This window comes from Sparus aurata, chromosome 11, assembly GCF_900880675.1.
Source record: "Sparus aurata chromosome 11, fSpaAur1.1, whole genome shotgun sequence".
Lineage (NCBI taxonomy): Eukaryota > Metazoa > Chordata > Actinopteri > Spariformes > Sparidae > Sparus > Sparus aurata.
Genome location: NC_044197.1, coordinates 11,331,009 through 11,344,771, shown reverse-complemented (window position 1 = coordinate 11,344,771; position 13,763 = coordinate 11,331,009). Strand labels below are relative to the sequence as shown.

The 13,763-nt window shown below is 43.2% G+C and overlaps 1 protein-coding gene across 1 annotated transcript; it reads right to left on the bottom strand.

Annotated features, from left to right (window-relative positions):
- Nucleotides 1-1,199: 1,199 nt before the first annotated feature.
- On the bottom strand, nt 1,200-9,117 carry rgmd (RGM domain family, member D). The gene is made up of 3 exons (XM_030434265.1): nt 8,789-9,117; nt 5,033-5,544; nt 1,200-2,862 (listed from the first exon to the last, which is right to left on the bottom strand). The coding sequence occupies exons 1-3, from the start codon at nt 8,880-8,882 to the stop codon at nt 2,176-2,178; spliced, it is 1,293 nt and encodes a 430-aa protein (XP_030290125.1). The 5' UTR covers nt 8,883-9,117; the 3' UTR covers nt 1,200-2,175.
- Nucleotides 9,118-13,763: the final 4,646 nt, after the last annotated feature.

The following is a 13,763-nucleotide window of genomic DNA, read 5'->3' as shown; positions in this document are numbered from 1 at the left end:
TAATTGCATTTTTGATGGCGGTAATAAAAAAAAAGAAAAAAAAAAAGCTGATCACATCCCTGTGTTTCTAATCATGGCAGTCATTGTTCACATATGGTGCAAATATCAGCAGTGTGTGTACCTGCACGTGTGTGTGTGTGTGTGTGTTGACTCTAGCCTGGTGTTAACCACAGACTAAATCCTATTTGGAGCCATGCAGCGCTCTGGCAGACAAAAGCAAAGCCAGCAGCCAGCTCAGCACTCAGAGGTAACATTTACACAGGGGACTGAGAACATACTGTGGATCCCTACAGCTACACAGCCAGCCTGTCAAAACTGTCTTCATACTGGGGAGCTGTCAGGCCTTGTGGACCGAGGACCCCACCAGGACACGAGTGGTATTACAAAACACACACTCACAAAACGGTGGCTTAAAGTCATTTTGATTACATGTAAATGTTCCATGTTATTCTATTGCGTAAGAGTCAGATTAATGCAAATCTTCTCTATCATGTCGAGCCAATGTGAATAAATTGGTCTGATTATATGACTGCAGACTTCTATACCACCCAGACTTCTATTCAGCTATCACATAAGTGAAAAGGGGAACTTCTCCATAAACATATTGGAGTGTTTATTAGTAACATAAAGGTAATAAATGTAATTTTGGTTATTCTGTCTCCTGTAATTAAATCACATATCTGAGTTACCTTCGGTTTAATTTTCACCCACATCTGTTTTTTTTTTTTTTTTTTTAATTTGTTGGTTGGATTCTTAGGCAGGACTACACAAAAAACATTAAACTTGGATGGAGGATAAGTCTCGGCCCAGAGTAGATATCATTAACTTTTTAGTGCAGATCTGGATAAAGGGACGAATCCAGGAATTTTCTCTCACTTTCTTCAACACAATTTTTCTCTTGGTTAAATCAAACCCATTATTCTTCCAAAACACAATGGAGATTATAATTCCATCTGCATTGTGGTTGACTGTTTAAGATGCGGTGAGCGTAAATCACGGTTATGAGTGATAGAGGCCTATCAAGTCTGATATTGGATTAGGGTTCATTAAATTACAGGGGACTGTTGGGCTTTGGCAGAGGCATGCGCTCTAGTGCCATTCTAGTTGATCACGATATAATGTGCTCGCAAAAAATATAGTCCATCCTCTGTCTAAGATAACAGTACAAGAGTGCCACAAAAAAAGAGGAAAAACAGATCTTGTTCTGGAGTGTCCAACACTTTAATACAGAAAATTACATATCCAACACAACGCGTATTAGTTTACTTTTCTTACAATGTCTCAAAATAACCTACTAAACACAACAAATGTAAAACATATTACAGTTAAAACATCTATACACAGGCAAATGTACACAATATAAAACACATATATACACTCTCTTAATATATTATTATATAAAGATTTGTGTTTTTTTGTTTTTTTTTAACCTTTAAAAAAACTGGAAGCCAAACAGCTTGAAGAGGGAGTGTTTCACAGAAGATGAGAACTGTTGAAAATCACACTGACACATCATGTATTATGGATAGGTAGTTTTTACATACAGTTGTTGGATCCTGTGTATTTTAGCATGCAAATTTCTGAAACAACAGTTGAAGCAGACAAAGGAGGAACATTTAAATACACAAAACTTGCTGTTAAAACCGTTAAGTGCTATTGATATTACTGGATTATACAGGATCTAGAAGCCACATTGGAGTTATGTATGCAGTTTTCATTCACGGTGGAGCGTTTGGACGTTGAACATTTTCTCAGTAAAAACACAATATTTACAAAAAAACCCCCCAAAAACTAAATTCTGCTTAGCTGCCTTGACGTCAGCACACATAATAATGGAGTTAACCGTTTTAAAGACTGCTGTAGACCAACTGACAGTATGAGGTCAGAATGGAGAGCATGTTGTACTTCAACCAAATGATTTCATGTATCAATGGTTTTTCTTGAAATGATGTGACCCATGAAAATGTGATGTGGGAAGATATGCCATCTATTATGACAGGGGAATCCTTCAAATGACAAAAACAGAAAAAGATCACAACATTCACAAATAAAAAAAGAAATTACAAATACATATGTCTGAGCTCTAGTCACTCTTTCCTCAAGCTGGCAATGCTTCCATGTTCTGTTTGTCTCCTCGTTTCTCTTTTTAAAAATCATTTATATTTATTTTATTTTTCACAAAAGCAGCACAATGAGGAGTAGGAGTGACAGCAGGGAGCCACTGGCTGCTGTGTGTGACACCCCTCGGTTAGTAAGACGAGGAGTCCTCGGGGAGTTCTGCTTCAGTTTACTGGGAGGCAACGCCTTTAAATCCTCCAGGGCGCCGTACGCTGCCATAGAGAACTCAGGGTCTCCTGTGGTCAGCAAGTCAAACACGCAGGACTGAAAGTACACGTCCTCCACCTGCAGAGTCTCTCTACACTTGGCTGTGGCCCGCTCCACTGTGTAGACCTGGTGAGGAGGCCGCAGAGGACCCAGCTCTGTGTTGGTGCCCTGCAGGCGGGGCTGCTGGCTCTGACGGCCCAGCGTGTGCTCTTTGATGAGCTCATTGCGTGGGCAACCGTGCAGGCAGAGCTGCAGGCCGCCATTGTCCTCCGAGAAGTCCAGGGTGTCCTCTGGCATGCGGATGGCGAAGGTTAGGTAGCTACCCACGCGCCGGACGATGATGGAAGTGCCGATATAACGGGCCTGGATCTTTACCTGCCGGCCCACCCCAGAGCCGCCGCGCTCAACAATGGTCAGGCTGCCGCTCTCACCACCACTGCGAGTGCCATCCTGAAAGGCCAGCGGCAGATCTTCTGTGGTGGCCTGGTACACCTTCTGATCTGTACAGCCGTGGTATGACTTGAAGATCACTGTGATCTGAAATAAGATGAAAAAGTATTAAGTAAGACTTCAGCAATTTACCATTAAAATTGTATTTTACTACCATACAGTTGAATATTCTTCCTTACGTAAAGCAGCTGGTATAGCACTGCAAAAATGTATCAAATAGTTATCAGCTATTAATCGATTGATCAGTCAGGGTTTCAGCTTCTTAAAAGGTGAATATGTTCTGCTTTCTTTATTCCTCGATGACAGTAAACTGAATATCTTTGGGTTATGGACAAAACAAAACATTTGAGGACAACATCTTGGGCCTTGAGAAACACAGAGTTACATTTTTTCTGACATTTTGTAGACCAAACAACTAATACAGACAATGACTATAAGATTAACCATCGATTTAAGTAATTGTTACCTGCAGCCATAAACTAGTAAATGAGCCTCAAGGTCCCATTTTGCTGAATATATGAATGTGATGTACTACAAAAGATGCCTACATGAATCTTGACTAACAGCAGTACTGATTAAAGCCACAAGGTGGCAGCAGGAAACTGCTGTGAGAGATGTTTATCGCCCAAATTGGCCCTTTTCACTGTGCGGCAGTGATTCACTCTCTTGCTGCAAAATGTTCAAAGGATGGCTGTCAACTGTCCACTGGATTGTTATCACTCAAGCAAACCACAAATTAAACCATTGTGGTGTCTCAACTATCACAAACCCTTTCTAACCTAAAACAAATTGTACGTACTAAACCCCACCAGTCTTCCCTGAGTGTTGGCTCACACAGGACGGTTTCGTAACAGCATCAAATCTCCATGTATCTTCCAACACTTCTCCTGCTCTGGCACTGCTCGTTCTTATTCAGTGACTGACTGTGATTTGTATTCCAGCTGAGCTCTGAAACACTGTGTCCTAACCTCTGTTTCTTCAAAGTATCTTGACAAAGTGGTGGCTGTGGTTGAGTTTACACTTACGGGGATACTGTATTTGATGGATGATTTCCTGTCTTAAGCATGATGGGGGCATGCGGGTGCTGGCACAGACAATATCCTCACTACAAGGTCTGCGTTTGGCTGCACAGAACACACTGCAAATGCTTTTCAAAGAGTTTGTTCTGAAAACTTTGGTGCAAAATCAGCCCCACTCAATTAACAGAATCAAAAAGCCCTCGCTGCTGCCAATTATTCCTTTATTTTTCCACATTATTTCATATTTACACAAAAATCGGCCAGTTAATTATTTGACCAGAGGGGTGAAAAAACATTCCACATCGTGGCGGTGGAGGAAAATGTTTGAGTGAGCGTTAATCACTACCATATGACCACCCATGTGTTAAAGGTAGAGCGCTCAAGCATGTCTGTGATTCAACACCGCTGAAGGACTCCCCTCCTCTCTCTTTTCCCTCATAGATCTGAAGGAGCTCCAAGACAAGAGGAATGCTGGAGGCTCTAGAGGCACCGTGGAATGACGATTAACTTCACATGTTTGATACTTTATGGCAATACTTGAGCTAGCAAGCCCGCACTCAGAAACAGCCTGCTCATATAGGCCATTGGTTTCAAACTTACTTAAATGTATTTATTTCTAATATGGAGGTAGGTGAATGTGAGAAAAGATCCCCACAAGGGGTCAGGATATAAGTCTGAGTGGCCATAATTTCATTTGTTTTGAACATAGTTTTCCTTAATCTTTGATTATTTTTTGTGTGTGATGAAGGATAGGAGTGGGGTTACCTGTTGGTGGATCACACATAAGGTAGAAGAATATAATCACAAATGTCCACGCATTGATCAGCACTAAATTCAAGATTTCTCTTCTTGTGAAATATTTAATGTATTCAAGCATCTATATGAGAGAATCAAAACTTAAAAGATATACAAGAAATGTTAGAAGGTTGGCTTTGTTTTAAGCTTTCACAAGGCAATAAACTTGTGAACCACTGAAAAAAATGACCTTCACAATCTCTTTGAACTTTTAGTGATGTCTGTTGTGTAATGTTTTTCTGACTAACAGTCGCAAAGCTAAATATTTGTTATTTACAGCCACAAAGGAAAAAGAAAAGCAGCAAATCTTCACATTTTAAGACATGAAACCTGAGAATATTTGGCATTTTTGCTTTAAAAATGACTGAAATAAGACAATAAGTTGTCGATCAGTTTTCTGTCAAGCAACTCGTCGTTTCAGCTCTACTCTCAACCCTTCTTACCTTGCTGGTTGCCGTGGCACTGGAGCCTAGTACAACAGGCACGTTGGTCACCTGCACCGACAGGAAGCGGTTGTCAATCAGAGGCCACGCCCCCTCCACCTTGCAGGTCTGAAACTCGTCTCGGAAAGTCCGTAGGTGCGGGTCTCCGAATAATCCACAGTGGGCATATTTCTTCTGCTGACCGCCTGAGCCTGACACGAGGACCCGATTCTCGTAGTCGCACAGCTCCGACACGGCCGGCCGAGACGTGCTGGGGACCTTGGCGGAGGAGGTGGGCCCGTCGCTGGAGCAGTTGTGCTGAGAGAATAACTCCTTAATGCGGAAGACGGCCGAATGGTAGACCAGGTCGCCCCTGCAACTGCGCGCCTGCCGCCGGGTGCACAGGGCGTAGGCCCGCAAGGCAATGCAGTAGTCCACATCCAGAGCCACGTCCTCCTGCAGACCACTAGAGGGTGAGGTAGAAGCCACATACTCTGCATTGCAGCGCTGGATTCGACACTGCTGGCAGTGAGCTGGAAAACAAAAACAATGGCCATTAATATTTTGTACTGTTACTTCGTTAATGCATCACAACTGCACCCTAAATGTTATATTCTTGACTCCTTTTCATTCACTGTTTACAGCTTCTTAAAAGTGATTATTTTCTGCTTTCTTTACTTCTTGATGGCAGTAAACTGAGTATCTTTGGGTTGTGGACAAAACAAAACATTTGAGGAAGACATCATGGCCTTTGGGAAAATACTGATTAACACTTTTCACCAATTTCCGACATTTTATAGACCAAACAACCAATCTGTTAATCGAGACAATAATCAACAAATTAATCAACAAAGGAAATAGTGGCCACTCAACAATCTGAACAAAACTAGGTCACTTCCACCAAGAATCTAGAAACCCATTTGACATTTATGGATACATTACCTCAGCACAGTGCACGAGGCAGCAGAGTCAAAACTTTTCCACTATCAAGTTTAGCTCAATCTGGAGAGCCATTAAAACGCGAATGCGTGAGCTCACGAGGCCATGGTCCCACACTGTGCTCTGGGAGTCAGTCAAAACTTATTTCCCCAAACTAGCCCTCACAGAAATAGCATGCAGTCTCGCTGTAGGAGGAAACCAACCTGTGTTAGTTTGCCTGACGGTGCTGAATGTGGTTTGGCTGTTGCTGAGGTGATTGGAGTCCATTAAGCTACACTGAATGGCACGGTGAGGCTTGGTGCACGGGGCCAGCTAACTTGGAGACGATCACAAGAGGACTATTACAAAGAGTCACACTTGTTCAGCAACTCGAGGTCTAAACTGGAAGCAGGAGTGTAGGTGGGGGCAGCAGAGCGCAGCAGGTGATATTCGGGTGGTATCGCCTAAATTCAGGGCTTCCTGTTCGGTTATGACTAACAAGTGGGATATTTATTATCGAGGAAAACAAAAGACCTGCAACTATTTCTGTATTAAGTAGAAGTGTGGATAGTAATCAAGTTCGTTTCAGTGTTACTTCTGGGTGGGACGTCTCATTTGCTGACTCCTGCTGTATTGCAGATGTGTTTTCCATCTCATCTCAGCATCAAGCACCATCCACAGCATACATCAGTTTTGCTGCAAAACCAGGATCAGTTGCATCAGACTGCTCTTCTATTGCAACAGAATAATCTTCTGTTTACGCCAAAGCTTCCATCTTATCTCCCAACAAGATAAGCACGGAGATTTTACACCAGTGCACATGAATATTTCTGCACCACTTCGCCCCTTTCTCTCGCATCCGTCTGATGCACTGGACGGGGACATGAAGGATGATTAATGCACCCGGCTGCGCTGCACTTCAACGCGAGCCCTGATAAAACTGAGATGGAGTGTGAGAGGTCAAGTTAGAGCCACTCCGCATCCCTCCTCTGAATTCCAACGGGCCTCCCCTCCCGTCTCGCTGCGAGGTCACCCAAGTCCGCCCTGATTGACACTTTTTGACAATCACTGCCTGCACAGCCATCAACAACCACACATCTCCCTAAAGGGTCTTTATAGTCCGGCACTTAAGTCGGCTACCAACAAGTGTGAGGACCATGTGGGGAATATGGGAACAGAAGGCGGACAAGCAGAGTGACCACACACGATATTTAGTGTTTAATAGATGAGTAGATTTTTAGTCAGAGCTGGGGATTAAATGCACAATACTTGCAACTCCGAGGCTACTGTGAGGGCCTAAAGTGAAAGCTCAAAATCAGTACTAAACAAAAGGTGCAGACACTTTCAGATGGGATCAGATGTTTTACGAACTACAGAGATGGTGGCTTCGGATAAATCATAGTGATTACATGGTAACACTAAAACTCAAAAAAACTCCACAAATGTTGTTATTGACACGGGTGCATGCATTCATGACATATTACATATTTAAAGCCCTACTGTGCTCCACGTTTCAGCAACTATTCCAAGGAAAAATCACTACTTTTAAAACTACTTTAGGTGCAACAGCTAAAAGAAAGGTCCCAAAACAGTCCAGAGGAACCTCGGGGGCCTCCAGAGGACTTTAGGTATTCAACTTTACTGTTAAACATCATAACACGTCAGAATTTAACTACTATACATAAAGATGGGGTGGTTTGCAGTTTTGATGTCCTCATAAACAACATTACCTTCAATTCTGTTATATTCTTTGAAACCTTACATGCCTTGCCAACTTTTTTAAATCATGTGGTTTCAAACATTTAACTACACATACTTAAACTAAAACACAATATTCAGTGTGTTCCTGATATTCAGTGCCAGGAGACTTTCATCTTTACTTTGTTAAGCTAGGGAAGCGTCCAGATCACACGAAAATACTTGATTATTTACGATCCCAACCAACACGGGCTGCTGCTGCTGCCTGTGTTTGGTTTGTGGTCTGTGGGCTGGAGGACAGAGAGGAGCGACCAACACGTTCAGAGGCCAAGAAGTTGGACACCCATGCATGGTAGCTAACAAAGTTGATAAATGAAGCATGAATAGGGAGGAATACCACGGTCCGCTAAGCTTCACCTACAACGTAAAAACACTCAAAACCGTGTGTTAAAGTTAGTCTCCTGTCTTTAACAGTAACGGTGGTCGTTCGGTGTCCTGTTAGCGGCATTTTCTGGTTTAAAAAACAAAAGCTCGGTTGCTTTTCCGTTGGTGCTGCTGGACGCCAGTTGGGCTAGTCAAGCTATGCTAACTGGGAGCTAACCCCGTAAACTCCGCACAAGTTGATAAAACCGCAACCCGCGGCGGTGCTTTGTTGCTTCCTAAAAACTCAATAGCCGTCAGGAGGTCGGTGTCAACATGTTTGGTGTCGTGGTTTTATGTGGGAACAGTTGGGAATTTGTCCAAGAAGACGCCCGTGAAAAACAGAGAGTTAACTCGTGCTGCTCGGCTAGCAACAGCGGTACAAACTGCTGCGGCGCAGTCAGGCTGGAGGCTGGAGAGTCCGCAGCAGGAGCAGGGGCAGCAACAGGACGGTACTTTGTCCTCTCAAAAACAACCTGTGCTCTCACATTTAACACCAGCAAACTCGAGCGAAAGCGTGTGAGAAACGTTGAAAGGTTTTGAGTCGAGTAACACACACAAACAAACGCCAGGAAGGGAAAGAAGTTAACTTTTTTTTTTTCCACCTCCATTCCGGGGAGGAGAGCGGGACGGCGGGGTCTCTCTCGCATGCAGCAGAGGAGTGGAGGAGCCCGGATTGGAGACACAAAACAAAACAAAAACAGGGAGAAAAAACAACCAGAACAAGAAGCAGCAACTCACCTGGTCGAAACAGCAGCGAAAGTAAAACCATCGTCAACGTTACACAGTCCCAAAGCTGCCGCTTAGCCGTGATTTGTGGTCCGCTTCTCCCCATACCAATCCATTCAGTTAGAATGGAGTTCCTCGACTGCTTCTCATCGACGCTGTGGCTGCGGGAAATCAGACAAAAATTCGTCTTCCTTCCCAAAGCGCTGTCATTCAAAGAGGGGGCCCCTTGTCTTCAGGGCGGCTCTACGCGAGGGAGGGGTCTAAAAAGTGTAGATGGGCCCCCCAGAGGTGATGGCTGGCCAATGAAACACTAATTATTCACTAACCACTTGATATTTACATGTAGTGGCAATTTACCGAGGAGGGTGAGGACAGTGGAGAGAAGGAGAGAAGGAGCCTTCGACAACAAAGAAGGGGGGCGGTGTGAAATTATAATTGGCCTGATTATAATCGAAGAATGATAGGGTTTTGTGGTTATAATGGTGTTACAACTGCCGATTATCCGCACGTATACAACATATCTATGCGTAGGAATGTAAGTAAATTGATTATGATTAATAACTGAGCTGTGGGGAAGGGGGAGGATTAAAGAAGTGTGTACTTTCTTCCTAACCCTTTTTGGGCATTGTCAATGCTTGTTAATGGAATATAATTTGTGACATGTTTTTCGTTTTATTATGCTTATTTGTCGAACTAATTTCTAACTTAATTTCTCCTTCAGGGATTAATGAATCTATCTATCTATCTATCTATCTATCTATCTATCTATCTATCTATCTATCTATCTATCTATCTATCTATCTATCCCCGAATGCTTGGGACCAATCAGTTTGCCTTGAAGGGTCAAATAATTCAACGTTTCTCCTGCAGACCCAAGATTAAAGGGGCTTTTCGTGGTTATGTAGTTTTCAATACTTACAATATTAATGAAAGTAACAGCACAAACGCAGAACTATTTACCTTTTCCGTCATCGAATCAACAAGCTGTTTTCAGAACACTGTTTTGAAGCTAGAAAGGTGGCGGGGTCCGCCGCATATAAGCAAAGTGAAGCAGAATGAAATTGATTCGTCTTTTAAGGTCTGTTTGTTTGTTCAATTTATTCAGTCATGAAAGCAAAGAGAGTTTGTTTATTGAGGTTGTTTAGGCTTAAAATGAAATTTAAAAAAATCAGTCGGTGCCCCTCTTCTCTTCTGATTAAAACTTCTTCCCCAGAATAACAACGTGCACCTTTACAATATCCACTGGACAAACTAACTGGGATCTGTTCTCTGAAGTTAGTCTGCACAAACATTTGTCAATCACACGCTAATTTAGAACAGTCTGTTTACTGAGTTTGTTTGGGGCATTTAAAAAATCAGTCATTGATGATCTCTCTCTTCTCGTTAAAATTTCTTCCCCCAAAGCCACATAGTTCAACTCTTTGCACTACAAAGCACCAGAGGCAACTGTCCCGTCTGACTCCCCCTCCCCCCCTTAGGACAAATGTTTGTGTGTTTTCAGCATTAAGCAGGAATCTCCCACCTGTTGTTTTCTCACTCTCCAGACTTAGCGCTTAAATAATGGAGTGTGATTGACAAATGTGTGTGCAGACTGACTGAGAGACTGACAGAGAATAGATCCCGGTTAGTTTGTCTAGTGGATATTTTAAAGGAGCACTTTTGTAGTTTTGGGGAAGACGTTTTTAATCAGAAGAGAGAGAACTTCATTGACTGATGTTTTTTTTAAGTTTCATTTTAAGCCTAAAGAAACTTGATAAACGAACTCTTGTCGTTTTCATGACTGAATAAACAATCTGACCTTATAGGACAACACAGTTTCATACTGTTTTACTTTGTTTATAAGTGGCGGACCCTGCCACCTCTCTATCTTCAAACAGTGTTCTGGGAACCTTATTTTCCTCTGAAAACAGCTTCTTTATGCAGTTATGGAAAAGATAAATAACTCTGAGTTTTATATTACTACCTCATTAATACTGTAAAATTCTGAGTTCTAATTTCTTCTCCAAAACTACACACTGCCTCTTTATATATGGAGCCTGATAAGAGACATATAGTCGTTAGGGTTGCGACAGTATGACATTTACACAGAATAACATAATTACTGTTATTATTATAGGTCTCAGTGAACTTAAATAGGATGAAACAGAAGGTTTTTATGCTTGAACAAACACAACATGTTATGTCCTGACTGACATTAAAGTTGATATAAACTTAAGAAAAATATTTTTTATACAGTAGAATTGGATAACCAGCGATTTTCATACCATAGTGAGAACAGTATATCGCTGCAACCCCAATAATAGCTACCTACAGTATAACCAGGAGTTTTCTCCCTTACAACACTGACTAGCTCAGTAAATGCTTTCCTCAGACATTTTTTTTTGTTTCAAAGTGGAGTTTTTACCTTCCAGAAATCACTGTGCACTGTCTGTTTTTGTCACTTCAGAGAAAACTACTCTGACTCTGATTACTTTCTCTCAGCAAAATCCCAGCGTGCCATTTGATTTTTCCATTACATTTTCAGTTAGCAACTTGTGTGTTACTCTTTTCCTTTTGTGGGCCAACTTTCCATCTCTCTCGCTCCTTCAGCGACACTCCGTCTTTCATTTGCACAGCTGCTGTGAGGGCCGGACCATCTGCAGGCCACATAGACTCACCGTGCAGCCTTTTCGGCCAAAGACACACGCTGTGGTTTCGGTGCCATGCAACGAAAGAATTTTAATGCACCGGCCGATTACCGAATAAAATATAGTGTTTTGAAAATCAACAGTTTTTAGTTTGCGTAACGCCATTCCAGCGCTTCGATTAAAAGTTAAAGCCTTTTGTTTCCTCGGTGCAGCTGGGGTGTTTGGCTTGTAGCTGTGAGTCTCCCTCTGCGCCTCCCTCCTCCTGACTTTATGAGAGAGAAGTGAACCCAGACAGTTATTGGATCACTGGTTTTTCTATACACATGCAGGCTCCTCCGGCCACACAATTGTGTGATTCAGGTGGCCTGTCAGTCTTGTGAAAGGTCTTCATGGGCCCATGTTGATGTGGGGCTGATATATATAGTGGAGGGGGAAACGAAGACAGCTCAACCCAAGTGGAACGTTTGGATTGTTCTGAGCTGCCAGAAGGGCCTCTGTCACACTGGATCCAGTGTGCCAAGTTTATCCCCCGAGAGGGTTCTACCTTACTCTGTTTGTTCAGCTAATTTTGGAGGCTTGCTTGGTTGATCTGCTTTATGGCCGTGCTTTATGGTCACATTTTAAATCCCCCCTCAAACGAGTTACACTCCGTATTCCCCGTGACAGCTCGGACAGGGCGCAGTGATGCAGGGCAGGAGGGAGATCTGTCGATTGGCTTGGATGCTGTACGGCAAATTAAAAGGCAGTTCCTGGGGGACATGTCTCACCTGTTACGCTGCTTGTCTTCTGCTGGAAGTGATGACATTTCCTGCGGAAGAAAAAAAACACATTGTTTACTTCAATTTATAACAGATGAAAATGCTCAGTTTTGTGTTAAAGTGTTTAAGACACAATAGAAAGACGGCAAAATCAAAGCCGTAGTTTCCCCCTCGATAAGCCGCCGTCCACTAAATGAGCTGAGGTTCCACACTGCGAGACTGATGACCACTGAAGCACACAGTTAATTGATCCAGGTGGACGGTAAGGATGAATTCAGCACATGAAAGAAACCCAGGGACTGCCTGTCAGGCTTGATGGGCGGAGAAAGGCTTCTTTCTTCCCACGTTTCCTTGCGAGCATATTGCATTGCATGACCCAGCAATATGTATATGCTTCCAGCGCTAAAACAAGAGAGCGGGGCGCTGTGTATGGGGGTGTATATCAGGTACAAACAAGGCCGGTATATTTCTCCTGCTGACAGTGGGTCACTTGTTCTGGCACGACAGGGGAAATAGTCTGAAGAGGCGGTTTTCAAAGGACTGCAGAAAGAAAAACTTTGAAAATATCTGACACGTACAAGAAACAGGGGTGCAGAAAAGCAGTTTAGCGGCCGTACAAAAAGCCAAAGACGACCGAAAGTGTGGCGAGCGAGGCGAACGAGAGTGAGCAAGAAAGAATGGGAGAAAGGGGGGAAGGGAGAAGGAAAAGGGGGGAGAAAAAGAGGGAGTGAGGGATTGGGTTTCCTCTGACTGTGTGTCTGGGCAGCTCCACATGTTCCTCATTAAGGTCCTCACACTGTGGGACCAGATCCACACCAGGATGCTTGTTTTTGTTATTAGGCCCAATGTGCTGTGGTCTGGTGGAAGCCCGAAAACATGGCCTGTCCGGGACCATCTCGGCGGCTCGCCGTCCTCAAAAAAATAACCACAGCGACCTCATGTATGTGCACTACAACGTGGTCAGCTTACAGCCCTCTGAATACTTGTTTATCACGCAGTTAAACACGCGTAAAAACTGGAAAATGTACATTAAAACCCAATCAGACGCATACAATATGATAAATCTGCAGCGCACGTTTCCTCTGCTCCTGAGCCATCTGCTCACTGTGCCTATGAGCAGCGTCTATAAACCTTCAACAATTTCTTTATTTTTTTGTTTTGTTTTCCGGAAACGCAGTGTTTACAAAATGATCAAAAGTACAGTCGCAGGAAATTGTTGATGTGTCACGCTTCTGATTTTTGTCCAATTTCATGCCCATCTAGATTAGCCGACTGAGACATGTATCATGTTTCTTCTGGAGGCCGATAGCATCAGAGATCGGAATCAGAAAGGAGCATGCGCCCTCTATATCCTCCGCTAGCACCACACGGTTGCAATAGAAGAGACGCACTTATTGAATTTTAAACAGGAACCGGAGCAAATTGACTGTTTTTTTTTTTTTCTTTTTTCTTTCTGAGGGCCTCTGTCTGAGATGAAGTGGCCTGTAGAAAGAGAGAGAGTGAGGGAGCGAGCTGGAGAGAGAGAGAGAGAGAGAGATGCAGAAAGCGAGTGTGTCTGGTTCAGGCCTCTTGCTGTGAGGGGGGATCTGTTATCTCAGCGCA